Source organism: Vigna umbellata, chromosome 7, assembly GCF_029865625.1.
Source record: "Vigna umbellata cultivar VRB3 chromosome 7, Vumbellata_1.0, whole genome shotgun sequence".
NCBI lineage: Eukaryota > Viridiplantae > Streptophyta > Magnoliopsida > Fabales > Fabaceae > Vigna > Vigna umbellata.
This window is the reverse complement of record NC_142171.1, coordinates 24,540,480-24,565,810: the sequence shown is the minus strand read 5'-3', so window position 1 is coordinate 24,565,810 and position 25,331 is coordinate 24,540,480. Positions and strand designations below refer to the sequence as shown.

The 25,331-nt window shown below is 33.8% G+C and overlaps 6 protein-coding genes and 1 long non-coding RNA gene across 11 annotated transcripts; 3 read left to right on the top strand and 4 right to left on the bottom strand.

Moving 5' to 3' along the window:
* The first annotated feature begins 513 nt into the window (after positions 1–513).
* Positions 514–4,723, top strand: LOC124824624 (serine/threonine-protein kinase STN8, chloroplastic-like). Of its 3 annotated transcripts, none has more exons than XM_088094535.1 (5): positions 514–1,199; positions 1,611–1,784; positions 1,984–2,388; positions 3,206–3,569; positions 4,001–4,723. In XM_088094535.1, exons 1-4 carry the CDS (start codon positions 600–602, stop codon positions 3,554–3,556), a joined length of 1,530 nt encoding a protein of 509 aa, XP_087950661.1. In that variant the 5' UTR covers positions 514–599; the 3' UTR covers positions 3,557–3,569; positions 4,001–4,723. The 3 variants fall into 3 exon arrangements, with proteins under 3 accessions (XP_087950661.1, XP_087950660.1, XP_047153033.2); XM_088094534.1 differs by having other exon boundaries at positions 515–1,199; positions 3,995–4,723; XM_047297077.2 differs by having other exon boundaries at positions 516–1,199; positions 3,998–4,723.
* Positions 4,724–4,827: 104 nt separating this feature from the next.
* LOC124824626 (mannan endo-1,4-beta-mannosidase 6-like) lies at positions 4,828–7,522 on the bottom strand. Of its 2 annotated transcripts, XM_088094536.1 has the most exons (7): positions 7,453–7,522; positions 6,800–6,853; positions 6,440–6,716; positions 6,024–6,218; positions 5,778–5,900; positions 5,450–5,661; positions 4,828–5,261 (listed from the first exon to the last, which is right to left on the bottom strand). In XM_088094536.1, exons 1-7 carry the CDS (start codon positions 7,473–7,475, stop codon positions 4,829–4,831), a joined length of 1,317 nt encoding a protein of 438 aa, XP_087950662.1. In that variant the 5' UTR covers positions 7,476–7,522; the 3' UTR covers position 4,828. The 2 variants fall into 2 exon arrangements, with proteins under 2 accessions (XP_087950662.1, XP_047153035.2); XM_047297079.2 differs by lacking the exon at positions 7,453–7,522 and having other exon boundaries at positions 6,800–7,050.
* On the top strand, positions 4,922–6,186 carry LOC148195530 (uncharacterized). 2 transcript variants are annotated; one of them, XR_015780831.1, is made up of 3 exons: positions 4,922–5,063; positions 5,143–5,271; positions 5,475–6,186. It is a non-coding gene; the product is annotated as an uncharacterized LOC148195530 (long non-coding RNA). The 2 variants fall into 2 exon arrangements; XR_015780830.1 differs by lacking the exon at positions 4,922–5,063 and having other exon boundaries at positions 5,129–5,271.
* On the top strand, positions 7,522–10,938 carry LOC124824601 (alpha-galactosidase 1-like). The gene is made up of 10 exons (XM_088095235.1): positions 7,522–7,602; positions 8,901–8,959; positions 9,063–9,128; positions 9,201–9,284; positions 9,365–9,429; positions 9,520–9,602; positions 9,821–9,911; positions 10,009–10,058; positions 10,519–10,662; positions 10,752–10,938. The coding sequence occupies exons 1-10, from the start codon at positions 7,522–7,524 to the stop codon at positions 10,842–10,844; spliced, it is 816 nt and encodes a 271-aa protein (XP_087951361.1). The 3' UTR covers positions 10,845–10,938.
* Positions 10,939–12,099: 1,161 nt separating this feature from the next.
* TAF11 (TBP-associated factor 11) lies at positions 12,100–14,412 on the bottom strand. Its single transcript, XM_047297081.2, has 4 exons — positions 14,078–14,412; positions 13,916–14,003; positions 12,533–12,632; positions 12,100–12,376 (listed from the first exon to the last, which is right to left on the bottom strand). The coding sequence occupies exons 1-4, from the start codon at positions 14,374–14,376 to the stop codon at positions 12,249–12,251; spliced, it is 615 nt and encodes a 204-aa protein (XP_047153037.1). The 5' UTR covers positions 14,377–14,412; the 3' UTR covers positions 12,100–12,248.
* A 951-nt stretch (positions 14,413–15,363) lies between these two features.
* Positions 15,364–18,618, bottom strand: LOC124824629 (thioredoxin H9-like). Its single transcript, XM_047297082.2, has 5 exons — positions 18,272–18,618; positions 17,655–17,723; positions 16,448–16,570; positions 15,897–16,019; positions 15,364–15,676 (listed from the first exon to the last, which is right to left on the bottom strand). The coding sequence occupies exons 2-5, from the start codon at positions 17,673–17,675 to the stop codon at positions 15,524–15,526; spliced, it is 420 nt and encodes a 139-aa protein (XP_047153038.1). The 5' UTR covers positions 17,676–17,723; positions 18,272–18,618; the 3' UTR covers positions 15,364–15,523.
* A 2,086-nt stretch (positions 18,619–20,704) lies between these two features.
* Positions 20,705–24,111, bottom strand: LOC124824630 (uncharacterized). The gene is made up of 5 exons (XM_088094774.1): positions 23,685–24,111; positions 23,432–23,531; positions 22,748–22,865; positions 21,364–22,134; positions 20,705–21,280 (listed from the first exon to the last, which is right to left on the bottom strand). Exons 1-5 carry the CDS (start codon positions 23,785–23,787, stop codon positions 20,888–20,890), a joined length of 1,485 nt encoding a protein of 494 aa, XP_087950900.1. The 5' UTR covers positions 23,788–24,111; the 3' UTR covers positions 20,705–20,887.
* Between the last annotated feature and the right edge of the window lie 1,220 nt (positions 24,112–25,331).

The window sequence follows — 25,331 nt, the reverse complement described above, 5'->3', positions numbered from 1 at the left end:
AATGTTTATATTATTATAAAGAATTTTAATTAAAGTGAAGATGGGCCTTCATACTTAAATTCTAAAAAAGTATTACTTTTAACCTTAAAGAAAGAGAAAAAGAAATAATAAATGATGTTTTTTGTCACTCAATTTTTTTTATGGTCGGCAAATATATTTTGTTGTGTAGAATTTAAGATCACGGGGTATTCATAGTTAAAGAAAAAAAACATCAAAGATAATATTTAAAGAGAAATGATAAAATATAAGAATAATTTTAAGCAAAATATAGAGGAACTAAACGCATTTTACTTTAAAATATTATAAATTTCAGACTGAATTTAAACAAATGTATGTATATTATTTTTTACAAATATATTGTAAAATTGAGCATATTTTATGATGAATTAAGATCATAAATTGTATTAAAATAAGTTTAAAAAATTTATTTTCCATAATCTAAAGAAAGTGTTACACGTGTTTAATATTTTTCTGTGGCTCCAAGTACGATGGATGAGGCATTAAATTTGGACCAAGAGAAAGAATGGATGAATAGGAAGAAGAAGAAGAAGAAGAAGTGGCAAAAGTGGTGCCTCTGATCTGAGAAGCATCATCATCCAATGGCTTCTCTGCTCCCTCCAACTCCAACTGCTACTTCCACGCTCAAACACAGCCAAATGGCCTCTTCCATGAAGCTCACAACTCCAAACAATGCTTCTTTCTTGCAAAACTCAAACCACCGTTTGAAGAGCAACTCTGCAAAGTGCCATGCAGTGTTTGGTGATGTGGCCAAAGGGTTGGTGGAGAACAGTGTTGGCATGGACCAGTTTCAAAGTATCCAATCGGGAATAGTGCAGTTTGAAAGAGTGACTGAAGGGTTATCTGACATGCAGAGGTGGGCGGTTCTCGTGTTTGGTGGGTTGACGTGGATTTACCTGACTGCGAGGCCAGGTGTGCTTGTTGGTGCCATTGATGCATACCTTTTGGCCCCTCTTCAACTGGGGTTGGACAATTTGGTTGGAAGGAGGAACTTGAAGAGGAGTGACTTTGTGGTTGGAGAAAAGCTTGGTGAAGGGTCTTTCGGTGTTGTCTATTCGGGTGTTTTGGTTCCGAAGAATGGGAATGGGAATAATGGGAGTGTTGATTTGGTGCAGAAGAGGGGAAGAGGCAAGACAACGCAGGTGGAACCCAAGTCTAAGGATAAAGTCATTCTTAAAAAGGTACTATTGTAGGAACTTCTTTAAGGAAGGAAAGAACAGTGATCTTATGTTGGTGTTTGTTTGTTCTATGCACAAACTTAGATAGAGTTTTACCTTTGGTAAATTTACTGATTCTCAACACATCCCTTTATTATGCAGAATATTGAGTTGAAATTCCAATTCTGATTGGATAGGAATGCTTAAAGAACTATATCTGAATTTTTTTACTAAACCTTTGATGATTAGGATTCTCATTCATTCTGTCTTTTTTCTCTATTATAAACTCTTGTTTTCTGATCAAGAGAAGGAAGATGTATAATTCAAATGTTTAAACCAGTAAATTGGATACTTGATTTGCTGAATATCCATTTTCTACTTTTAGACTATGTAGTCTAAAAAAGGTATTTTGCATCTGATTAATGGGATGTGCAGGTTAAGGTGGAAATTCAAGGTGCTGCGGAGTTTGGTGATTATGAGGAGTGGTTCAATTACAGGCTATCTAGAGCAGCTCCCGAAACATGTGCCGACTTCCTTGGAAGTTTTGTAGCTGATAAAACAAATTCACAGTTTACAAAAGGTGGAAAATGGCTTGTTTGGAAGTTTGAGGTGCTCTAGCTTGTATTTCTATTGCATCAACAATAGCCATAGATGAACTAATCATGCCTATTTAACTGTCAGGAGTTTTATAAAAAAAGTATTTTTCATGGTGTTGAATGCCATCTTGTAAATATAAATTAAATTTTCCATCTTAGTCTCGTTTAGTTCTCCATTTATTTAACTAATTGGAAGGTTGCTTGTGTCACAGGGGGATCGCACTCTTGCTGATTACATGAAGGATCGAAACTTTCCTTCAAACTTAGAACCTGTGATGTTTGGACGTGTTCTGCAAGGTGTTGACTCTTCAAAACGAAATGCATTGATCATCAAACAAATACTGCGCCAGATCATTACATCTCTGAGGAAAATTCATGATAATGGCATTGTTCACAGGGATGTAAAGCCAGCCAACTTAGTGGTTACTAAACGAGGGCAGATTAAACTCATTGATTTTGGTGCAGCAACAGACTTGCGGATTGGAAAGAATTATATTCCCAACCGTACCCTTTTAGATCCTGACTATTGCCCCCCAGAATTATATGTACTCCCAGAAGAAACACCAAGTCCACCACCAGAACCAATTGCTGCTTTCCTTTCTCCAATCCTTTGGCAGGTATACTACTTCTGTTACGATCTAAGGTAGGGGTAATAATAAAGGTTAGAAAGTATATGAGCAGAGAGAATATTTAGTATAAGTTAATTAGAGTAAATAAATATAGTATAAGTTAATTAGAGTAAATAAATATATATTTAGGGAAATATTCAATATAAGATATTTATAATTAAGGATATATGCTAGGATAATATACGGAGAGATATTTATATTAAATATAGGGATATTTATATTAAATAAATATAAGGATATTTATATTAAATGCAGATATATTCTAGAGGAATATTTAATAAGAGATGGGCGGGAAATAATTAATATAAATAAGGTTAGAGTCTAGGGTTAAAGGGGATGCTTTTGATTATTGAGTTTTGTGACAGACATTATTGTCTTGTGAGGGAGGTTATGCTCTCAAAGTAATTGAAGGAGGTTATGCTCCCAATTATTGTTTACCCTTGTTTATTCAGATATTATCATCAATAAAAGAGATTCATTCATCCATTGTTATTCGTTTATTGTTCTATTACGTGTGTTTATTGTTCTATTACGTGTGAGAGAGTGTGAAAGGTTGTATTTGGATAGTTTGCGTACTCAGGTACGTAACAACTTCACTCCATTCATGCAGCATGTTGGCGAAGATCAGTTCACAAAAATAGGATTGTTCTGTGAATTAAAATTTGAGGACTCATAGTTAAGAATCTTCCGACTTAGTTAAGATATTAACTAAAAGATTTGTTTATATCTTAGTCGCGTACTGTTTATTCCACACATTTGTTTTTTTGAGGAAGTGCTAAAGTGGAGTTATGTGATTATTGTGCAGTTAAACAGCCCTGATTTGTTTGATATGTATTCAGCTGGGATTGTACTTCTTCAAATGGCAATTCCATCCTTGAGGTCTTCTGCTGCTTTGAAGAATTTCAACTTGGAACTAAAAAACTGTGGATATGATCTGAAAAAATGGAGGGACTATACTCGCAACAGGCCTGACTTCCAAATTCTAGATGGTGAATCTGGTAGAGGGTGGGACTTAGCTACAAGGCTTGTATCTGAGAGAGGTTCCCTACGAAGAGGACGTTTATCTGCTGCTGCAGCTCTGAGACATCCTTATTTTCTTCTGGGTGGTGATCAGGCAGCTGCAGTACTTTCAAAACTAAGCTTAAGCAGAAAGTGAGCTGCATAGCAATGTGGGTATACTGTTTCATTTTTAAATCTTTCATTTTTTTAATCATTGGTTATCTATCAGATTTGTATAGTCAAGTTTGATCTGATAACATTTCTATTTCCTCATGCTGGCGCCCATGTTTTCTTCTGAAACTGTATCTAGAGTTATCTACTGTTTCCTTGGCAAGAAACCAAGCAAGATAGTTTAGAATTAAAGAAAATCACTTTTGTGTGTAACCTGTACCTGTGCATTCTCTTTTTCTTCACAAGGTGATGTAAAAATTACTGGTTAACCTGAAAGGTAGTTTCTCACTGTACAAACGACAGATTTCTTTAGTTTTTGGGTTACTGGTGACAGTTCACTCATTTGTTTGTTATTTTGTTGTTAAGAACTATGAATCATATCACTTTTTATTGAAGTCCTCTAAGGTAATATTGTTTTTATCAGCAGCAGCAGCAGGAGGATGAGGAGGAGGCATTTGAATTCAAAGGTGTTCCACAGCCAGCCAGCCAGCCAGCCAAACATGTGAATTGAGTACCATCAATTATAAGATTTTGTTCCAGTTTCTTTCTTCTTTTTTTTTGTGTCTGGGTTTTCCTCCCCAAGTTTAAATCAAGGGGAAATTTTCTACTCAATTTCAGTCATTCGATAAGCCTGAGGATATCAAAGCATACAGAGGGAAAAATTATTGCTACAGTAATACATTTATGTCTTTCATGTTACGTATATGACAAAAATTTCAAACAGGATCACATAGTGCTTGTGCGAGCTTAATCAGTTATCTCCTATGGTTTCTTTCTACAAAAGGTGAATTCTTGAAGATCGGTTGAACCTTATCTCTAAGACCGTAACTTTGAGTTATATGCTTGAAACAGAACTTACAGCCAAGTAGTGCTGCATTCTATTGACACTTACCAGATGAAGTTACTTACTTACATCCAGGATGATATTATGTATTTAGTTCCATTCCGTATAGTTCTATCATCTGAATAGTATTCTTGTACGAAATTGTGCTTCTTGTTGCTTACAAGAGTTGACACTGATATAATAACATAGTTCTTCACACCAAAATTACTAGCTTATTTTACAAATTGCCACACAACTGTCAGAACATACAAAGTGTAACTATTGGCATCAATACAATGGTATGCTGCATACCCATATTTATCTCTTCTCTTCACTTTTCTCTGTAGTATCATTTTCATACTGAAGCTATTATCTTGGATGCACCGGATACATGTTTTTTACATAGCAGAAGTTTGCAACTTTCCTCATATGGTATTAGAGTTCGTCATGATAGAGTGCTGTTTCCAACACATTTCGCTTCTTACAACCCCAACGACATTTTGTAGAGCACAAGGAATTGAAGAGGGCTAGCCTTGTGGATTGAAGGGATATAATGCTTGATGTGGAAGGTGATTTTGAGAGAACAATTGCATACCCATCATCCATGTAATCCGTTCCATCAGGAAAGAGCTGCCACACAAGGCTTCCAGCTCCACTGCCTCCTTTCTTGGTAGAGTTTAGGATTGTCTTGTACACAGTGTTTATAAGGTTGTCTCTGTATGATGAATTGAAGCCAGGAGCTTTTGCAGACACACCAAACTCACCAAAAACAACAGGCATTCCGAGATACTTTTCAGCATCCTCTATGTGCGCTTCCATCCAAGACTTTATAAATGGGAGGTGTGAATCAGCAATTGATTGTGAAATCCTTTGGCAAGGTAATCAAATAATAGTTAGAAACTCTCACAATCATTTTGGATTTCAGATAATCAGATGAACGGTAAAAGCAAAGAAGACACTTATGGCATAGTACATTAATGTATCAGCAGTAGTTCATTTTTATGATACTGTACATACTATTGCAAATGTCATCATTGAATAAACATAGTAACTTACCATGAGTCTGGATATATGTGAACAGAAGCGAAGTCAACACCCAGAACCTGGTGGTTCCTGATAAAATCAGTTCCGACCTGGTGAGCATATGCATTTGGGTTTAACTGATATCTCTGAGGTGTCGAGGGGCCATAAAATCCTTCCAGTCCAATCTCCACCAGATGTTTTGTATCAATGCTTTTCACATAGAATGCCATTTCTTTTATCCAATCCTGTAATGTATTCAGTTGGACACAAGATGTGATATCATGGATGGAACTGATTAATTGAATGCAATGATTTTATGCATTACAAACTGAAAGAATAGTTCTACAGGACCTGGGCAAACCTGTAACACATCACCTGTAGAGTCTGAGTTGCACCGAGGCTCATTCATCAGTTCCCAAGCAAAAATGGTTGGATCTTCCTTGTAAGTGATATTTGTGAATGTATTAACTCTATTGAGCACAGTCTACACAATTAAAAATAGTACTAAACCCAATTAGTTTTTAGGTCGTTAAGCATTGCAGCAAATAACAAAACAGGCTTTACAAAAGGTGGTATTTTATCTACTGGATTGCAAGAAACTACATGCCTTAACATGAGCCTTGTAATAGCTTCTGACAGTTGGATGTGAAAAAAAGGCATCATCAGAGGTCAGGTTGAGGCCAGCTGCATTGCCCCACTTTACATACTGTGCTTTGCCACCGTAAGCCTCCCAGTTGTTAACCAGTGATAATATAAGTCTTATTTTGTATTTCTTTGCTTCACTTACCACGAAATCCAACGCCTATGGTTCAAACAATGAAATGGAATTGCATGAGGATTGATATTTAACTGCACATACAACTAGAAAATTGGCAGTATCATCACTTAAAACATTAATAACTACTAACCATAATACAACAGTGAAGAAAAAATTGACTATACAAGAGAAGTAATCGTGATACTGTTTTCAGTAGAACATAAAAAGGGATGAAAATAACAAGCAGATAAATCAGAAGCACTGACCTTGAACACGTCTTCATCATAAACTGATGGAGATTTCTGAAGAGCACGCCATTGGCCATCATTGAAGGCCCAAGTCCTACAAACTGTCATGCCCACAGAGGATGCATGTTTGAACACCTCAGTGACCTTTCCTCTGGTAGACTCATCCGCAGCAAATACCATCAACCAGTAAGTGTTGAATCCATTGACATAGAAAGGTTGGTCGTTCACCACAAATTGGTTTGCTTTAGTTTGCACCATCTGCCATTCGTTTTCTTCCATGTCTTCCATTTCATTTCTTAACCCCAACAAATATAGTTAAGTACCAAAAGTTAAAAAGGACAGAAATAAGAATTAACAAAAGGGTTTTCTAATACATACCCAAAACTTAAGATAGAATTTGCTATATCAACGCTTTCCCCATCTTCATATTCACTGACATCAAATGCAGTTGAGCTTAAACTTGTAGTAAGAGTCAGAAAAAGGACCAAGGAAATTGTACGTAATCCAAATCTCACGTGTGTTTCCATAGAGTTGGTTGCCTAGGCACGATGTCTTATGATGTTTTGGACCAAATTATATAAGTGATCATCTTAAATTTTCTTACATAGGAGTGGATCAAAGACAGAAGAGTGGTGTGCAAGTAGAGACCGTGTCATGTCACTGCTCTAGCTTTAAAGCCAAGAAAAGCTTCTATTCTATTATATTATCTTCCATTGCTTAGCAATGTATGGCAAAGTCAGGTAGGAGTAAAGCAGCAAAAAATGTGTGTCCTAACTCCCAAGGTACGCTCATGTGAAGTGGGCTCCACAAACCATAATACAAGAAGTTTTGTTTGATTTTAACTTTAAAGAAATCAAAGTTAAGGAATCCTAATACAGTCACTTCTCAACACAAACATATCAAAGTATAACACCGGGAACTTTGTTCTAATTGTATCTTCTTAAGGTTTTCAGAATCGATTCTGTCAGATAGGTATATAATGACCAGAAGAATTATTTCAAAAGAAAAATTAAAAATAAAATCATATATACCTATTTCTGTGTGTGGAGTCCATGTACCTGCTATTGATCCCTTGATAGGGAGAAAAATAGAAAAGATAGATGGAGATGAGAGAGGCAATTGGCAAAAGAAGAAGAGGGTATCGGTTGGAACTGACACTTCTAGCATTGTTTGTGATATTTGTACTTTACCAACAACGTATGATGTTTATGTTTTATATGAGAATGGCAATTAGATATATTAATGCCTGTCTCCAAAGTCAACCATCATCTTTTTCGGACTGGTGTTTGAGCTTGTTAATTGTTCTTGTTCCATACAATTTATGTTTGCTTCTGTATACCAAGGCCTGCTCATATATGATTCTTGTTAAGTCCTTTATTTATGTTATTACCGAAAAAATGGAGTGAATCTTATAAAAAATAGAGTGAATCTTATAAGGTGGAGAGGTTGGTGCTTCAAGGTGCCGAGTTGATAAGAGTTGCTAGTCAGATCCTAGTGTTAATGTATTTGATTATGTCTTTAGATTATTATTTTTCACCTTTGATATATTTCTGTTAAATAGGAAATTTTGTATAATACTTCCCTTTATTTGCATATCTCTTGCAATTTCCGATATTAATGTAAAAATATTCTATGCTACCTATTTAAGAGAAGAGGACTCGAGAATACAAGCAAACAATTCTAAACAAAGAAATCTCTCGTATGCTTTTTCTTGTTTTGATATTTTGACATGGTATTGGAGCTTGGTCTTAGAACCGTGGTCTTCTCTTGGATTCTAGTGTTATTTCTTAAGCTTGTGGGTATCTTGGAGTTGGAATAAACACTCCTAAATCATGGTCTTTTATTAGGTTTTAGTGTTGTTTATTATAGGTATCTTGGAGTTGAAGTAACCACCTCTCGTGGATGATCAAGATCTTCTGTCGTCATCTGTTTTTTGTCTTGATCCAAAAAGTTTTGTGAATTCGCTATGTCGTCTGCATACAAAAAATCCGCGCTCGCAGATATCTGCAGATAAAATCCGCGACGGATAGTTGATACCCGTGGATATTTACTACCCACAACCCGTGGGTAGCGGATATTTTAATACCCGCTTATAAACAGATCGGGTGTGAGTATTATACTATCCGTACCCGCGGATACCCGCTACTCGCAAAAAATAAAAATAAAAATTTAATTTATATTTTATTAAGTTAAATTTAATTAAAATTAACATTAATTTATATTTTACAAGATTAAATTTAATTAAAATTGAATTTAATTTATATTATATTTTATATATTTTTTGTAATTCTATTTAAATTATTTTAATCATTTATTAAAATATATATTTTTTAAAATATTTGCGGGTATCCGCGGATTTTAAAATACCCGCGGATATTTTTTAAGCGGATATCCGTGCGGGTGTGACAAGTATTTGAATATAGAAAGACTTTCTGTCAATTCAACAAACTTTTATTAATATCATTGTTTCTTCTTGCAGGGTGTTGATTATCTCAAGTATGATAATTGTAACAATGGTGGAATAAAGCCTCTTCAAAGGTAGCAGAAGCTAGTTACATATTTAATAGCACTTTTATGGTTATTTTTCAATCTTATCTTGGTACTCAAAAGTGAAAATTGTTGTGTTCTTTTGATATCTTAGATATCCTATTATGACTCGAGCTTTGATGAAGGCAGGCCGTCCAATCTACTTCTCATTATGTGAATGGTAATTTTGTTTACTTTTAGAATGTTGATTGTTTCAAATTTTTCCCTCTGATTACATGTTCTTTGTTCTTAGGGGAGACATGCACCCTGCATTATGGGGTTTTCCAGTGGGAAATAGCTGGAGAACTAGTGATGACATTGATGATAACTGGGAAAGGTAAGCAAGAAATTGTAACAAAGTTTGGTTTATGCTTAGTGATTGTAGAAAATATATGTAAAATTGTTCACTTTTGGCAGAATGGTTTCAAGAATAGACAGAAATGATGTTTATGCTGATTTTGCAAAACCTGGTGGTTGGAATGGTATGAATTTCACTGATAACTCATGAGAGAGTATCTCTTTTATATTCATCTTACTGTGCACCATTCTTTAATAATCCTTAAAATCAATAGATCCTGACATGCTGGAGGTAGGAAATGGAAAGATGAAGAAACATGAATACGTTGTTCACTTCAGTTTATGGGCCATTTCCAAGGTACCATCCATCTTAAACATTGTCTTGTCATGCTTGTATGTAACTTCTATGAAGAGACATATACTTCAGATTAGATTGTTCATGCACTGAATTGCAAGTCGTGTGAATATTGTCTTCTAATTAGAAATAGATACAAGTTTTGTAAGAGCTATTTAAAAAGCCATGCTTAAACACTGCACTTTGTAGATTCTGTTTTTTCATGCAAAGACTTATTGCAGGCTCCTCTTCTTATTGGCTGTGATCTTGGAAAAATGGACGATGACACTCTAGAGATACTGTCAAATGCAGAGGTTATTGCAGTTAACCAAGGTGGAGAGATACTATACTATCAGTTCTGCATTATACATTAAGCTATAATGACCTTTTATGTGTGTGGTTTTTTAACATGTTTTTGTTCCAATTTCAGATCCACTTGGTGTACAAGCTAAAAGGGTTAGGATGGAAGGAGCACTCGATGTAAATTTCACTTAGAAATAATCCAAACGTGAGTTTAAGTCTTGTCGATAAAAATGACAAAGTGAAATATCATATAAAAAAAAAGACTCAGAAGTTCATTGTCTTGAACTTTTGAGTTAAAAGTAGTGTTGATGTTTTATGTGGATTAGACTCAACCTCACATATTTATAATCTCTTCCTAATTTAAAAAAATCTCATCAATGGTATCAGATTTTCAGGTCCATTGAACCCCTTTGGCAACAAATTTCACCATGTAATGTACACACCTTGGACTCAATCCTAAAACAACACCACAAATTCAACCTAAAACAACACCACAAATTCAACCTAAACACTACTGTTCAACTTCAAATAACACCACACAGTTGAAGGTGCATGAGAGCAATGATTCCATGCATGCATGCGGTTGAATGAGAAAGAAAAGAAACAAGAATGTAATGAAAATGTGATTTTTGATCAGGTTTGGGCAGGTCCTCTTTCAGAATACAGGGTGGCTGTTCTCTTACTGAATAAATGGAGTGATCGCCTTTCAGAGATGACTGCAGAATGGGAAGATATCGGCCTTGACCCTTCAACTGTTGTTCAGGCAAGAGATCTTTGGGAGGTAATACAACAATTTAGTCACAAATTCTACGTTGTTTTTCAATGGATACTGATGCTGTAATGACACATGTTCTTTTCTGATGTATGCAGCACGAGACATTGGAAAGACAGTTCGTGGGCAAAATGACTGTCACTGTTGAACCGCATTCTTGCAAGATGTATGTGTTGAAGCCAATAGCTTGAATTTCAGAACATGTTCTTCTCAACTTTTTATTCATAGAGACATCATTCTACCTTTTTCTTACTTTATGCAATGCTATTCTTAGTTATATTTATGTTGTTTTATGTCAGTGTCAGTGTTTCTTTAATATCTTGAGTGCTCATGGTTAGGATAATCCATACTTAACCATATAACTATTCTTCTGTGAGAATGGGAGAGAGAGAAAAATAACTATAATCATTTGATACCTATATATAATATTTGAAACATGGATATTATATATAATCAAATCATAATTCGTTTTGGTGTGATAAAACTGGTTTTATTTGTATTTTTTTAAAATTAGTCACGTAACCTATTATAACCAAAATGTGTTATACCAATTATAATACTCAGAATTGATTCTGAAAATAAATAATTTTGTTTGGAAAATTGATTTTATGGTTACTATTACACCTTAACAACCTATTTTACTTTTTATTTAAAAAAGAAAAAAAAACGACAAATATAAACATGTTTTATGCTTGAATAGTTGAAACATATTTAAATAAAACTGATTTTAAAGGTTAAAAGTATTTCTAAGGACTAAAATCAATTATTGATCTAAAATATTTAACTGTCAAATTAATACTTGTGGAGAACCGATTATGGTTTAGTTATAAGATTCACATATCAAATATGATTAATATTTATAATCGGATTCTTCTTTTTCCTTACACAAAGAAAAAAAGGTCCATAATAATAATTTTATTATAAAACAAATACACATGTGCCTATTACATATATTTTTTTTATTAATAATTACTAGTGAAAACATGTGAATGTATCTTTCTTTTTTGTTATAAATAACAACTAATCTAATTTTAAAAACAATTAAACTCAAGTAAATAACCATTTAAAAGGATAAAAAGAACAAGTTAATTATCATTTTAGTTTTAAAAAAAGTTATTTAAAAAGAGAAAATCCTCTTTATCATTGATAATTATCATCAAACCATTTTAAAAAGTTGAATACCTATTTAGTTTTAAAAGTGATACAAATGTATTACCTCAATAAAGATGAATAATAAACCGTGGGACAACAAAAAGAAAATTGATTTGGTAAGTTAAGGGAATTAGTTAAGTTTATGTAATGAAAACAATATGCCATTATTGGAAGTAATGTGATTTTTCTTTAGATTGTAAATCATAGCGAGATACTGCAAAATTGAATCTGTTGCAAAGGAGTGATATCATATACAGTATTCATATTTACCACAGATCATGTACAACATTCACATTGAAAATATTTCTGTAATATCTTTTCATTTAAATTAGTGTTTAAAATTAAAAATGTCTTTGGATACAACTTCCTCCATATATCATATCTTTCATATTTTCAAAACATATTTTGAAAACTCTCAAAATCTAAACACATATTTGGTCCATCTACCGGAAGAGCCTTGAGGCTGATCTCTTAAAGACTTTTCCTTCAAGTTTTAGCCGTCTATATGCTTCTCTCAGATGACAAGGCCGAATTGGTCCCGATTCCTTCCTTTCTTTCATAACTATTCTAGCTGCAAAATATAGTACAATTCATTAACATAAAAAACTGGAATTATGCAAAATGTGTGCTTGCACTGAATAAAACACAGCAACATCGTTAAAATCTGTAGAAGTAGATACTGTGATTTTAGAAGTGTATCAAACTTACAAAGAAGAACTAGCCTTACCTGTTTCAACAACTTCACCAACAAACATTTTTGCAATGCCTGATACTACAATCGTCATTGGCACTGAAATCTTCTGGGTCCCCGTGATACTAGCCAATAACTGATAGGGGAGGGAGAGGAGAAAATTTCAGCAATACCGACGCAAATTTGGATATAGAGAATGATAATCCATAAACAAACGCAAAATCACGAGTTGAATCCAAAAGGAGCAGCATGCACACACCCAGCCAATCATCAAGGAGAAAATGCAAATGTTGCCTCAATCAGTTAAAAGCAGGACAAAGTCCAGCAAATAATTTGACAACTTTAACTTTTTACATTTGACAATGTCTTGTGTCTAAGGTGGTGGTGTAATCTAATCCTCTATGAGTGTTGACATTAATTCTCAATCAAGAAACAAACAAGCCTACCCGGCTAAACCATAAAGCTTCAATTCTGATACATGATCAATTTCAGTATTTACAGCAGCGTATTGATCTCTTTATGATTGTTTGATGCAATGATATTGATGCCCTTATTCTTTTTCTCCCATCATATTTTCATTGCACCTACTAATTTCCCGTGGAAAATTTCCTTAACATCAACAAACCACCAATCCAAAACCATACTTGTTCTTTATTTCCAGAGTAAATTACACAGCCCTAAGATTTTATCAAATCTACCCTCTCCCTTTCTAATCCCTACCCTACACCAACTCCTCTTGTTTATAATTGTTTAAAATACATTACGGTCACTTCCTCTATACAATACCAATAAAGCACATTAGACAAACAAACGTTAAACACATCATCGACCTAATACTCAGGAGGAAACACATTACAAGGTGCAGCTCTGTAGGAAAGATCACTAAGGAACAATTACACAATGCAACACTGCAAGAAAGGTTACTGTAAACGTTGAAAAAAAGAAGGAAAGAGGGCTCATGTACAATATCAAACAAGAAACCACAGTATTGTCAATGTAATTTGCTCTTGGTTCAATCTTCTATCAAAACAAACGAAATTCAGATCCAAAAAGTACGTTAACAGTAAAAATCAGTATAATGTTTTTTATCTAACACAAAAACCATTGAAGTTGCTTCAACTCGAAATTCATCCATGTCACAGTTCCTCAATGCAAAGTCAAACAAGTGTACATTTTCCTATAATATCAAATTAACTGGATTAACTCAAACAGGTGAATATACACCTAAGATGATATTAATTGACGTTAAATCAAACATGTGAATACATATATAGCTGAAATCAAATTAAGTGGTATTTCAACGTGAATACAAACACGCTTCTTGAGAAAGTGAGTAACCCAAAACAACAGCAGCTGTTAATTAAAGCAAAGCAACGAAACACAAATGGAATAATACAAGAAGAGAAGAAGGGCACATACCCTTTTCATGTTAGCTCTCTGAAACCCAGCCCTCCGGAAGGACTCGTATCTACTCATCTGCTCTTCGCTGAACTGAAATAAAATTGTCCTGAAGAAGAAAAAGGGGAGAAATTGGTAAATGTGAAAAAAGGTAACGAATTTGAAGTGAAGTGATTTACGAACTGCATCTTGGCCATTTTGTGAGGGTCGCCGGTGGAAGGGAGCTTGGAAAGCTCAACGTCCATGTTGTCTTCTTCTTCCTCCTCTTCATCGTCCTTGTCTTTGTCTTTGTTCTTGACCACCGCACTCGCCTTCTGCGGAGGCCCTGGGTTGAGGGGTAGAACAGAAGGAGAAGGAATAGGGTTTTGGTTATGATTATGGTTATGGCTATGGTTATGGATTGTGTCCGCCTCTATCTCCGTCGGAGATTCTGGCGGCGATTCCTCGAACGCTGCTTCGAACGGATCCTTCGATTGCTTCATTCCGAACACACTAAGGTTTTGTTTGAATCTGATGTCTCAAACGCTATATATATATATATATATATATATATATATATATATATATATATATATATATATATATATATATACAATCTCTTTATTTTTTATTTTTCAACACATTTTCCCAAAAAATATTTAAACATTTTAAGAAAAAAAAACTATTCGTTATTAGGAGAATCTTATTTTAATGTGCATATCTGTTATCTATTTCAATGTTACCAATATAACTCATTTTACAATAAGTAATATTATCCTAAGATACTCTATAATTATAACATTATAAAAATTAATAAAAATATTTACTTTATAATAACTCCTATGACATCTAATTTTTCAATTTATTATTAAGGGTAAAAAATGGTACACAAACGTCTGTTTCCGTTGGTATTGTAGAAGTTTTTTTACATTATTAATCAATTAAATTATTATAGTATGAGTGTTAAGCCAATGGAAAAAAAGTTGACAAACTTTATATATTTACACTAACAATAAATTCACGAAAGTAAGATATTATCTCCTTTAAATCAAGTTCTCACATTTGTTTTTAGTACTATTTTAAAAAAAAATCTTATATATATATATAAATTCATGTTTATATCTTATTTTAACCAACATGAAACTTTGTTTATATTTTAACATATTTTTCTCAGTTTTTAGTTATTGGATATAGTTCTATCTTTATGGCAACCTGCAGAGTCCCAAACTCACAAAGAAGAGCAAGAAAACTAATTTGGATTCTCTGCAGGATTGTTTAATGTTGTTCCTCTGCTCTCCTTTCAAAATACACTGATAGAACTAATTTTGATGTTTTAAAATATATCAAAAAGAATTTCAATATACCAACAATATAATATCAGTGTATTTTTAATGTTCAGCAAAAGACAATACCAAAAAATCCAACAGAGAATCCTGTGACTCCTGAAACATAGTTGGATAGTTTTAGGAAAGTGATGGAGAATTGTGACATGTGAAAGGGGGTTCTGGTAACAGTATATCAATATTCTGTAAAGCATAAAGCACACATATATTTACATTGAAGAAAAATACAATGACAATGTCACATGAAAACATGTTCTGAAGAGAGAAGGGAAGAACACAGGTTCTACAAATTGACATGAAACAACAATCACTGTCGATGATGAGGAACTCCACCAGTAATCGCAGCAATCCTCTTCTCCAGCTCTGGCTTGTTGGCTCCTACAAGTTTGTCAAACTCTTTTCCATTTTTAAGAAAGAAGAAAGTGGGTGTGGCTTTGATGTCCAAGGAAGCGCTGAAGTCCTGCAACATAACCATGTTCATTACTATCACACAACTACAAGACAATAATTTAGTCCCATAACATCCCAGATATTTTGATTATTAATTTTCCATACAAATTAATCACTGGAAGAACTTCTAAATGTTTTATGTTCATATAAGGGCAGTACTAGTCAATATATTTTTGATTCACTTCCAGATAAATAATAATAATAATAGTATATGCAACTTCTCTACTTACAGTCATTTCATCCACGTCCACTAATAAGAACATGATAGAGGAGTGCTTCTCGGACAAGTTGCAGAAATATGGAGCAATCATCTTACAAGGACCACACCATGTTGCACTGAAATTTGCAACAACCTGTTAAACATGAAGCTTTAGAATTCGATACTGCACCCAAATGATATAAAGTATACTCATGAAGAAAAGGGGGTCTTGAGATGCAATAAAGTTAGAGTGAAAATACAAGCTTATAAATCCTTTAGCAGAGTTTAAGAATAAATTATAGGATCTGCCCATGACATTCAATGCCTCCATACTCCCACTTTCCTACCCAAAAAGTTTCTAATCATCAAGAAGCATGATAGTAACTAAAGAAATTGAAAAGAAAAACTAGGTGGAAAATTCAGTTTCTGTAGTGGATTGAATGAGAACTTTTTCCTAATGTTACTGATAAAAAGGTTCACAAAAGGATTAGGGAGGCTTTGCTGTCAAGAACTGGATACAAAGTTTTACTCGCTACACACAGTTATAATTATTGTGCTATGAATTAAATAAGTAGAACTTACAATTTTACTATCCCTATTTGCTTGTTCCAAATGTTGGTCCCAAGATTCTTTGGTAGTAATAAGTTGCACATTCCCAGAAACAAAATCCACATGATGATTAGAATCATCATCACTATGATAACCCTGCAAACGTTAGAAACATGAAACTAAAGTCAGTCTAAGTATCAATGAACGATATACAAAATTGTTTTACAAACATTGAGGTGCCATGAGGCTTGCAGAACTATTACAGAAATTAAAAAGTTTCCCTTCCACTGAGGAGGAAAGAAAAGTTAGGAAGATACTATGCTGAAAGAAGGACAAACCTTCAGGCTACAGTTAAAGTAAAATTGCATTCAAGGAAAAAAAAACTGCAATCTCAGAGATCTTTTGAGTAAAGATGAGAGCCCTTCAGTAACATTACAAGCGTATGGAATTCAAGAAAAGCAAAAGACAGAAAAGCACGAAAAACAGAAAGAAACAAGCCAACATTGTATGGATAAGCTATTAGTAAAGGCAGCTTAATAGACCAAGATTAGATTAATTAGAATATTACTGCCTGATAGCATTGGTTAATGATATTCCATCATCAATAAACCATAGATTGCATTAGAAATGCAAAATTATTTCTAAGCTTCTACCAAAAAGCTTAAGCTCTAAGCAAAGTAGGTCTGCTACATATTATTAGAGCCTCTATAGCCAGATGCACAAAAGTTCAAACCTTGTCACCTCCATTCTTCTACATTAAGTTGAATATCACCAGTATAAGAATTGCACAAACTTAAACTACAATGGGATTTTACATGAAAATGTACTAGAATCTAAAACCATTCAGGGTATCTACCTAATAGCTTTAACTTTTAAGAATATAAGTTGGATTTAGACAAGACGTAACAAATCATCTTTTAAATAAACACGTTATTTATTGTTAATCCCATTGTAGCTTGTTACCTCATGTTAATATCGTTTTCATTCTTGTAGCTATCCATATTCACAAGTTATGTCAATTTGACATAGATTGGCTAAATAAACCACAAATTTATGACTTCACTGCGAGGACCTTTGGTTAAGTTACATTCCAAAATATAACCTACGCTGGAAGTGTATATGATCTGTTTTAAGATAACACTTCAAAAGAGAACAGCATGAAAACCTTGCTTGGGCTTTCAAGTTCTTATGGAAACAAATAACTAAAAAAATTCCAATAGAAGTATTCAATTATTCTCACCTTATGCATACAATTGCCCATGTAATTGTTTCAAAGCCACGACACTCCAAATCTTCAATAAAATGAACCCTGCAAACAGAATTTCGGCACAACAAACCTCAAAATCCATAAAACTCGAAGAAAGGACAACAAACAACAGTAAAGTCAAAGACTAAACGAGGAAATTGGTCTGGCAATTACGGAAGAGTAAAAATGACAATAAAAAGAGGAGGGCATACAACATGAGAATTACAATGCCTATTTAGACTCTACCTTCCTACTTAAAATTCTAAAAATGGTTCCAAGCATTCATTAGCAAAACGAGGAAATTAAATGACTAAAATGATATGATGATGATGGTGACGGTGATGACGATGCAAGTGGGGTCCCATCATTCGTTCAGAGAACTGATTTAGAAGCTGAAAACACAAGATTTTATGGCCTCCAATAGCACAACTTCTATATCTGGGAATAAAAGCAACCAACTTTCAATCCATTCACAAGCAGAAAAAGAAACCCAATGAAAAATTAACCAAAACTGAAGGGACAAATTGTGGAATTGGATCACGAGTCTGATTGAAAGAAACCCCACAAATTCAATTTCAGAGAAACAAACAAAATAAAAATAAAAAACAGACCTTTGGGGAAAAAAAACCTAATTTGCAGATTGGAGGCAAAAGCAACCGCTCCTTCAATTGAATCCGTGAATTGGGACAGTGAGTTGAGGTATTAGCTAAGAGAAGATAAAGCGTTTCGATGCTTGCCAGGTTAATAAATGAAAGTCTTTTTGGTTCCCAACACAGAAGGTTTCTATTTCATTTTCAGACATGAGTTTTTTTATTTACAGTAATTACTTAATTATTGATAACTAACTCCGACTAATCAATTCATTCTATAAACAATTACGACAAAGACTTTGAAAAGTTTCGAAATTTCGCTTTTCTCATGTGTGAAATGCTAATTATTAATCATTAAAACCGATTGGTTCCTTAAAGAGAAGTAAAGGAAATAAGGTATGAAAATGGAATATGAAATATGAATGCGGTGATTCAATTTTGACCTTGACCTTTGAAGACGACTCAATACCAAGTTTTCCACGTTATCCATTTTCATAAGTGTGTATTGTCCTTTATTTTATTATTATTGTATTTTTCCTTTTTTAAAAAATTAATTTTATGGTATTGTTTTTATGAAATATCTTTTCTTAGATATTTTAGAATAATTCTTTTACAAAATTGTCTGTAGTATTTTATATTTAAAATAGCTAATGTGCTTGACTAAATATTTATTAAAAGTTGGATCAATTACTTTAATTCTCAAAATGAAATAGAAATTAAAAGTCTTGCACTAATTTTATTCTCTTGTTTCAAGAAGCAAAATAGTTGACATGTTATTTGCTCATGAGAGTTGCTCCCTTCTTTTCATTTCAAATGTTTCCTACATCTCTCTATTATTTTTTTATTCTAAAAATACTTTGCATTAATTCAACTTTTATCATCTAACTTTATTTATCTTTTTTAAAACTCTAAATATTCCTACACTTCCTTCACTTTATCTTTATTTGATTGCACATAACTTATTTTCTCTTTCCGTGACAAACTAGATTATGCTCCTTTTAAATCTTCTCTTATTGTAGCATAGACAAAAGAGAAGAAATCAATTCGTGAACTTGAGCAGGAATTTCTTCGGGCAATACAAGTATGGTCCCACAAGTTTTAGTTTGTTTCTGTCTTATTGGTTATTATATGTTTTTACATGTGATCAATGATGATTGTACAAAAAACAGGAATTACCTTTTCGTGTATGTGAATTAAATTTTTTATTAGTTTCGTTTTCTGTATTCGATAGGCATTCTATTATGAGGAAAAGACTATATCATGTCTAATGAAGAATTTGATAATCTTAAGGAAGAACTTATGTGGGAAGGGAGCAGCATTGTCATGCTAAGTATTAGACAACTTCGACCATAATAGCTGAAGTTGATGTTATCATTGAATTTGTGTTAACACGGGAACTCTATTTTGAAGTGTCTTTATTGATTGCAGGTACTGATGAACAAAAGTTCTTGGAAGCTTTTATGACCCATGTGTCTGGAAATCCAATTATGACTGACAAAAAGTTTGATGAGTTGAAACTGAGGCTAAAGGTTTGCCATTTTTTTCATCGATCAAACTTTGAAAGTCTTTTTATATATAGCAGATGGTGCATCTATGAGAATGTATAAAATCATCATCATCTCCCTGAAAATTTAAGGTAAAAAGAAGTAAAAGTGTATCATCCAGGTCATATCAATGGTTAAGAACTTTTGGTTGATACTGTAACACAAATTCGAAAAAAGGAGAACTAGTACAGCAGTTCATGAAATTTTGTCATGTGGGTTTCATTTTGGTAAGTTTTCACATGAAATGAAATTGATCATTGAAATTAGAGAATGCAATTGGAATGAGTTTGTTCTTCAACGGATGTCAACATCCGTGAACGGATATCGACATCCGTTTTTCCTTCAACGACATCTGATTAAGAATTTAACGTATATTTAAATAATATTGAAGGATAAAAGAAAAATAAGGAGTGCAAAGAGCACTATGTGGTGGTGGAGAAAGTAACTCTCCTTGCTCATGCCCAGTGCAAGCCCATTTCTGTTGGGCCAACGCGTTCGAATGTTCATTTTGCACCTCTATTATGTCATTTTAATACAAATATTATCCTCTATTGTATGAATCCTATAATACATGCATAATATATTATGAATTACATAATCTAAAAATTCAAAAATGTATCTTAAAAATGCATTCTGGATTAAGGAATATGAAAATCCATAAATATATTCTACATTGCATAATTTAGAAATCTAAAATGTTATTTAAGATTATGTAATTTAAAATACACATCTAAAATACATTTTTAGAATCCATAAGTATATTATGGATTGAATAATCCTCATTTCTATTATCTAAATTTTTTTCTAACTAAGATAATTTGGATTTTTCCTTAATATATATGCACACACTATAAAATATATACACATACACTATAAAATATATTTTAATCTAAGTTTTATGTTTGTTTTATTTCATAATTTGACTATGCATAAGATGAATATTGATAATTTTTTGCATGGTATTCACTTGTATTGTAAGATCGAAGTTAATCCATGCATTTCATATACACCATGTTCACTTCCCCAGCTCTGAGACACGATAATGAAGAAGTAAATAGCATATTACAAATTACAGTGAGAAGAAGAAAGAATGCTAGCAGAGTCCAAAGGGTTCTGGCAGAGACTCAAATCCATTGTCAAAGATATCACATTTTTCATCAACACTATGCAGCAGCCAATTTGTGTTGTTCAAATCTTCTTTAAGCAACAGTGAATCATAAGGATAACTCTCATACAAATCTACCACTGCATTCAATTTTCCCAAGCACTGTTTTTGCCTTTCACCTTTCTCTCTGCCATTTTTCCTGTTAGTGTTGTTTCCATTGTTTCTGCTTTGGAGGCTTCCATTAATGTTCATTGAAGATGGAACACTCAAACCTCGAGTGTGGTGTGTCTTGTTGGGAGTTGAAGAAGTTCGAATACTCTGAGGGTAGAGTGTGGCACTTGAAAGTGAACGAAGAGTTCCTGAACCGTTCCTCACAACATCCTGAACGAAAAGGGTTCATTGCACCATTATGATACAAGATGGTTAAGTTAAGGATCAAACTGTGATTGCAGAAATGGACTTACCATGTGTCTGATAGCCATATCCAGTGATTTCTTTGAAATGGTTCTTCCCAGACCATTGTTGTCTGTGGCAGGAGTCGAAGACTTCACAGATTTCCTTGCAGATACCTCAGAGGGGTCACCAGCATTTGCGTGGCCACGGCTTTTTGATGTGAACTCAGAGAGCCTCCCCCTGTTGGGAATAGGAGACTGCTGTCTCCTTGACATGGTAGTAACAACTGGGGTTTGCAATTCAGAGTTTGGTTTCAAAGGAAGAGTAACAGCAGCACCAGGACGAGACCTTCCTGCAGAAACAGGTCTATCAGAAGGCAGTGTTGTTCTGAGGTTTGGTGGTGTTTCAAGAGGAAAATCAGGTGGAACTATTGGCTTGCGTGCAACACGCGTGGGTGAAGGTAATTGAGATGGCAGAGAATGGCGGCGAGAGGGAGTAGAGGGCCGTGAAGGAGACCTTGAAATGGCAGCAATGGTTGGCCTTGGAATTGAGCTTGGAGTGGATGGCCTTGAGCCTTGTGATGTTCTAGTTCTGTTGGTGTCAGATGATGGTGATGAGTTGGTAGAACTGGGAAGTGAGCGTGGTAAAAGTGTTCTTGGTGTTGTAGTTTGGCGTGAGGTTGGAGTGGAAGGCCTTGCTGCAGATGGACAGCGAGTTATGGGAGAAGATGGCCTTGTGTTAAGTATGGAGGAGGATCTGCTTGGACTGCGAGTCACTGAACCACTTCTTGCTGGTCTTGAGTGAGAGTGATTGTTGTTGTTCTCTGATAGTGAGACTGAAAGCTGAAACACATGAACTGTTATAAGAATTTATGCATAAAACTCTGGCTGAGTTGTTCTTTTGTGCTGTGTTCATATAATGTTAGAATACCAAATTGTGTTTTTTGCTGTGTTCATATAATGTTAGAATACCAAATTGTGTTTCAAAGCTGTAGAAAGAAACAGTAAGTGGATATAGAATTCAGAAGGAGCCAACTTTACTTTCTTATCTTCTATAAATGTTTGTTGGAAGGGTTATGCAAAAAAGTCTGAGTAATTATCACAAATGATGCACCATCTAGTTCTTTTGAGAGATTGAGTGTGCTTGAATTTAATTTTTATGAGTTCAAAGCAAACATAAATTCAATGATAGCACATTGGAGTGCAGTTGAAGTTACTCAAAGGGACCGCTGAAAGGCATGTACAGAAGCTGCACTAAGGAATAAGCATCACTCTAAGAAAAAGCCAATGCTTAAGCTTGGGATCTAGTATCTTGCTGCAATTGCAATTACTTCATTTTATTGATAAAGTACTAACAAATTTTGAAGCAAGAAAAAAGAGCACTGAAATAACTGTGAGCATCGGTGTGCTTGTGCCTATGGAACGTTTGGAAATGAGAATTTATTACAGGACATACCCTTGAGGCATGAGTGTTTGACATTGGTCTACCCAAACTGCTTCTTGGAGGCACCAAAGCTGGTTGGTGTAAACCTTCTGATGATGGTAAATGGGGGGTCTCCGGGGGAGTAAGGAGCCTACAACACACAATAGCAATGGTTACAAATCCAGTAGAAAAGATTACAAATGCATGTGCCAACATTGGGAACTATTTGAAGTTGCAGTGTGTCATTTCAAAAAGTGAGAAAACATGAAGCCAACCATGTCGGAAGTCTAAATCGACTAAAGATGAGACGAGTTAATTAAGCTTAAAGTCCATTTCTTAATAAACCATAAACAAACAATGTGTGAGTTGAGTTGATATGACATTGAAAGTGTGTGCGTTGTTGTACTAGTTTGTTTTACTAATGCGGATTCAGGACAATTGAGTATCAAGCTTTGGTTTTTGGTATGCTTGTAATTGTTGATCTGTGACATTGAATTGCAACTCACAGTAATCTGAGTCTAACATGAGACTGAATGAGAATGTGATTTTGTTGATCTATCACAGTAATTAATCAGTGCTCGCTTATGGTATTGGTAAACAATCTCATACAATAAAAATAACATACAAGTTACAACCAAAAAGCCTAATTAAATGATTACACACATCTAAATGAATATTATCCAATGTCTGATATGATAAACAGTGACAGAATGTTACCAATCATAGTCATGCTTTCCTCCTTCGGTGGATGACAATAGATCATCAATCTCACTTGTAGCCAGTTTTGCTGATTCAAACGAAATTTTCCCCGGTTTCCCTATCAAGAAATAGCTAAAGCAGTGATTAGTGACACTAAATTGCAAAGTCATACAGTGATTAAACTCAGCAAAGTTGAGTTTATCAGTGCAAGAAACAAAAACATGATAAATGGAAGAGAAAGTGTTGAGTAGTGAATGAGGATAATAAGGACCTTGGGAAGAATTTGTGTTGGAGAAGGGATGGATGTTGGCAAAGCCATTGAAGCTGTGACCTCTTCTGTGATGATGGTGATTCACATTCCTGGTGTTGTTCATGATGCCAAAAACTCAAGTATGCATTTCATTCATCCCTCAAACTCACATGTGTAGATATAATAATATGGTATGAGAATTTGAGCTTAGATATGATGAGTTGTGCTGGTTGGAATGGATTGAGAGAGTGCATTGCAGTGTTGTAGATGGCAAGCAAAAGCATTCACTTGTTTGTACGTCAACACACAAAACTGAAACACAAACAGAGAGTGAAGGAGGGTACAATTCAATTCAATGCTCTAACTTTGTGATTCAGTTTCTTGCTTTGTTTCATCACACTTCATTCAGTGCTTCTTTCTCAAGTTTAGTTGGCTTCTGTTGTCCATTGGGTGGGATGAGGTGTGTCAGAAAATGTTCAATGACAGATCATGATCAATTTCTGGACATTGTCACGTGGCCACTTCCTACTGGCCCACGTGTCCACTTCTTTGTTTCATCCTTCTCACTTCATTCACTCATGGCAGCTTTGAAGTTGAGTTTGAGACAAACAAATTGGGGTTTACATGTGCCCCAATTGCACATGGTTTCATATAATTAAAGGGCTTCTTTTTGGAGTTTGTTTTGGACCTTCTCCTTATGCTCATTCATTGCTCAAGAATCAATCTTCAAGTACTTTTCACATACCTTGCAATTTACATTCTTAGGTTTAGATTAAATAATTTATTTTTTTGTTGATGATCTCATTTCTCCCATAAATAATTCAAATTTATAATTTATTTATAAGTGAATATAAATTTTAATTTACAATTTAATTTTATAAGATTGAATTAAATTTAAAATCTATCTTTTTTAAATTATAATATGAAATTTGTCTAATAATATTTGTTGTTTATTAAATATAATAAATATTATTAATATCTAATTTCATATATATATATATATATATATATATTTTAATTAATATAAGAAATATATTGAAAATTTCATCAACTAGAAAAATTTACCATAGTGAAAATTATATGTTTCAAATCAATTTTATAAAATTGAGTTAGGTTAACAAATAATATCATTTTTCTTTAATAATAAAAATATGTAATTGTAATAATATATACTTTGAATCACATGTAAACTTTATATATCAAGACGTTTTTTTATCATTTTCATATTAAATTAAAAAATAAATTATAACAATAGAAGAAAAATAATTACTAGCTCTAAATTTTAACCATAATATGTAATAGAGAATGAGTTAAAAGTTTAGTATTACTCATTGCACATGATTCTAATTATGCTTTCTTTAAGTCAAGTATTTGGTTATGTAAAGTGAAGGAGACTCTTAACACACTTCCAAGGCATTGTGTTATTATTATTATCATCATTGTTTGGGGTTATGTCAGTTCCTTGAGATTGGGTATTAATTGATGAAGCAACCATGAAAGCTTTCAACCTCGGTTACATCCTCTCTCTACCATTCAAACATTATTACATGATCTCATGCTCATAAAATTTGTTTTAGTTCCACCCAAAAAAGTTAACTTTAAATTTTCGTGATACTTTGTTTTTCTTTATCGTAATCTTAAGACTTAATGTGTAAAACAAAGTATTTA

What these genes read in the sequence shown, in the direction of transcription:
- LOC124824624 (XM_088094535.1), top strand. Translation starts at nt 600, where the DNA reads ATGGCTTCTCTGCTCCCTCCAACTCCAACTGCTACTTCCACGCTCAAA. An exon ending in GGCTTGTTTGGAAGTTTGAG is followed by an intron (nt 1,785 to 1,983) that starts GTGCTCTAGCTT and finishes CTTGTGTCACAG; the next exon opens with GGGGATCGCACTCTTGCTGA. An exon ending in TTTCTCCAATCCTTTGGCAG is followed by an intron (nt 2,389 to 3,205) that starts GTATACTACTTC and finishes ATTATTGTGCAG; the next exon opens with TTAAACAGCCCTGATTTGTT.
- LOC124824626 (XM_047297079.2), bottom strand. Translation starts at nt 6,948, where the DNA reads ATGGAAACACACGTGAGATTTGGATTACGTACAATTTCCTTGGTCCTT. An exon ending in AATTCTATCTTAAGTTTTGG is followed by an intron (nt 6,717 to 6,799) that starts GTATGTATTAGA and finishes GTTGGGGTTAAG; the next exon opens with AAATGAAATGGAAGACATGG. An exon ending in CTACAGGTGATGTGTTACAG is followed by an intron (nt 5,662 to 5,777) that starts GTTTGCCCAGGT and finishes AATACATTACAG; the next exon opens with GATTGGATAAAAGAAATGGC.
- LOC124824601 (XM_088095235.1), top strand. Translation starts at nt 7,522, where the DNA reads ATGGAGATGAGAGAGGCAATTGGCAAAAGAAGAAGAGGGTATCGGTTG. An exon ending in ATTGATGATAACTGGGAAAG is followed by an intron (nt 9,285 to 9,364) that starts GTAAGCAAGAAA and finishes CACTTTTGGCAG; the next exon opens with AATGGTTTCAAGAATAGACA. An exon ending in GGTTATTGCAGTTAACCAAG is followed by an intron (nt 9,912 to 10,008) that starts GTGGAGAGATAC and finishes TTCCAATTTCAG; the next exon opens with ATCCACTTGGTGTACAAGCT.
- TAF11 (XM_047297081.2), bottom strand. Translation starts at nt 14,376, where the DNA reads ATGAAGCAATCGAAGGATCCGTTCGAAGCAGCGTTCGAGGAATCGCCG. An exon ending in CACAAAATGGCCAAGATGCA is followed by an intron (nt 14,004 to 14,077) that starts GTTCGTAAATCA and finishes TTTCTTCTTCAG; the next exon opens with GACAATTTTATTTCAGTTCA. An exon ending in TGGTGAAGTTGTTGAAACAG is followed by an intron (nt 12,377 to 12,532) that starts GTAAGGCTAGTT and finishes TATATTTTGCAG; the next exon opens with CTAGAATAGTTATGAAAGAA.
- LOC124824629 (XM_047297082.2), bottom strand. Translation starts at nt 17,675, where the DNA reads ATGGGCAATTGTATGCATAAG. An exon ending in CAAATAGGGATAGTAAAATT is followed by an intron (nt 16,020 to 16,447) that starts GTAAGTTCTACT and finishes CATGTTTAACAG; the next exon opens with GTTGTTGCAAATTTCAGTGC. An exon ending in TGGACGTGGATGAAATGACT is followed by an intron (nt 15,677 to 15,896) that starts GTAAGTAGAGAA and finishes GTTATGTTGCAG; the next exon opens with GACTTCAGCGCTTCCTTGGA.
- LOC124824630 (XM_088094774.1), bottom strand. Translation starts at nt 23,787, where the DNA reads ATGAACAACACCAGGAATGTGAATCACCATCATCACAGAAGAGGTCAC. An exon ending in CAACACAAATTCTTCCCAAG is followed by an intron (nt 23,532 to 23,684) that starts GTCCTTATTATC and finishes ATTTCTTGATAG; the next exon opens with GGAAACCGGGGAAAATTTCG. An exon ending in ATATGGCTATCAGACACATG is followed by an intron (nt 21,281 to 21,363) that starts GTAAGTCCATTT and finishes CTTTTCGTTCAG; the next exon opens with GATGTTGTGAGGAACGGTTC.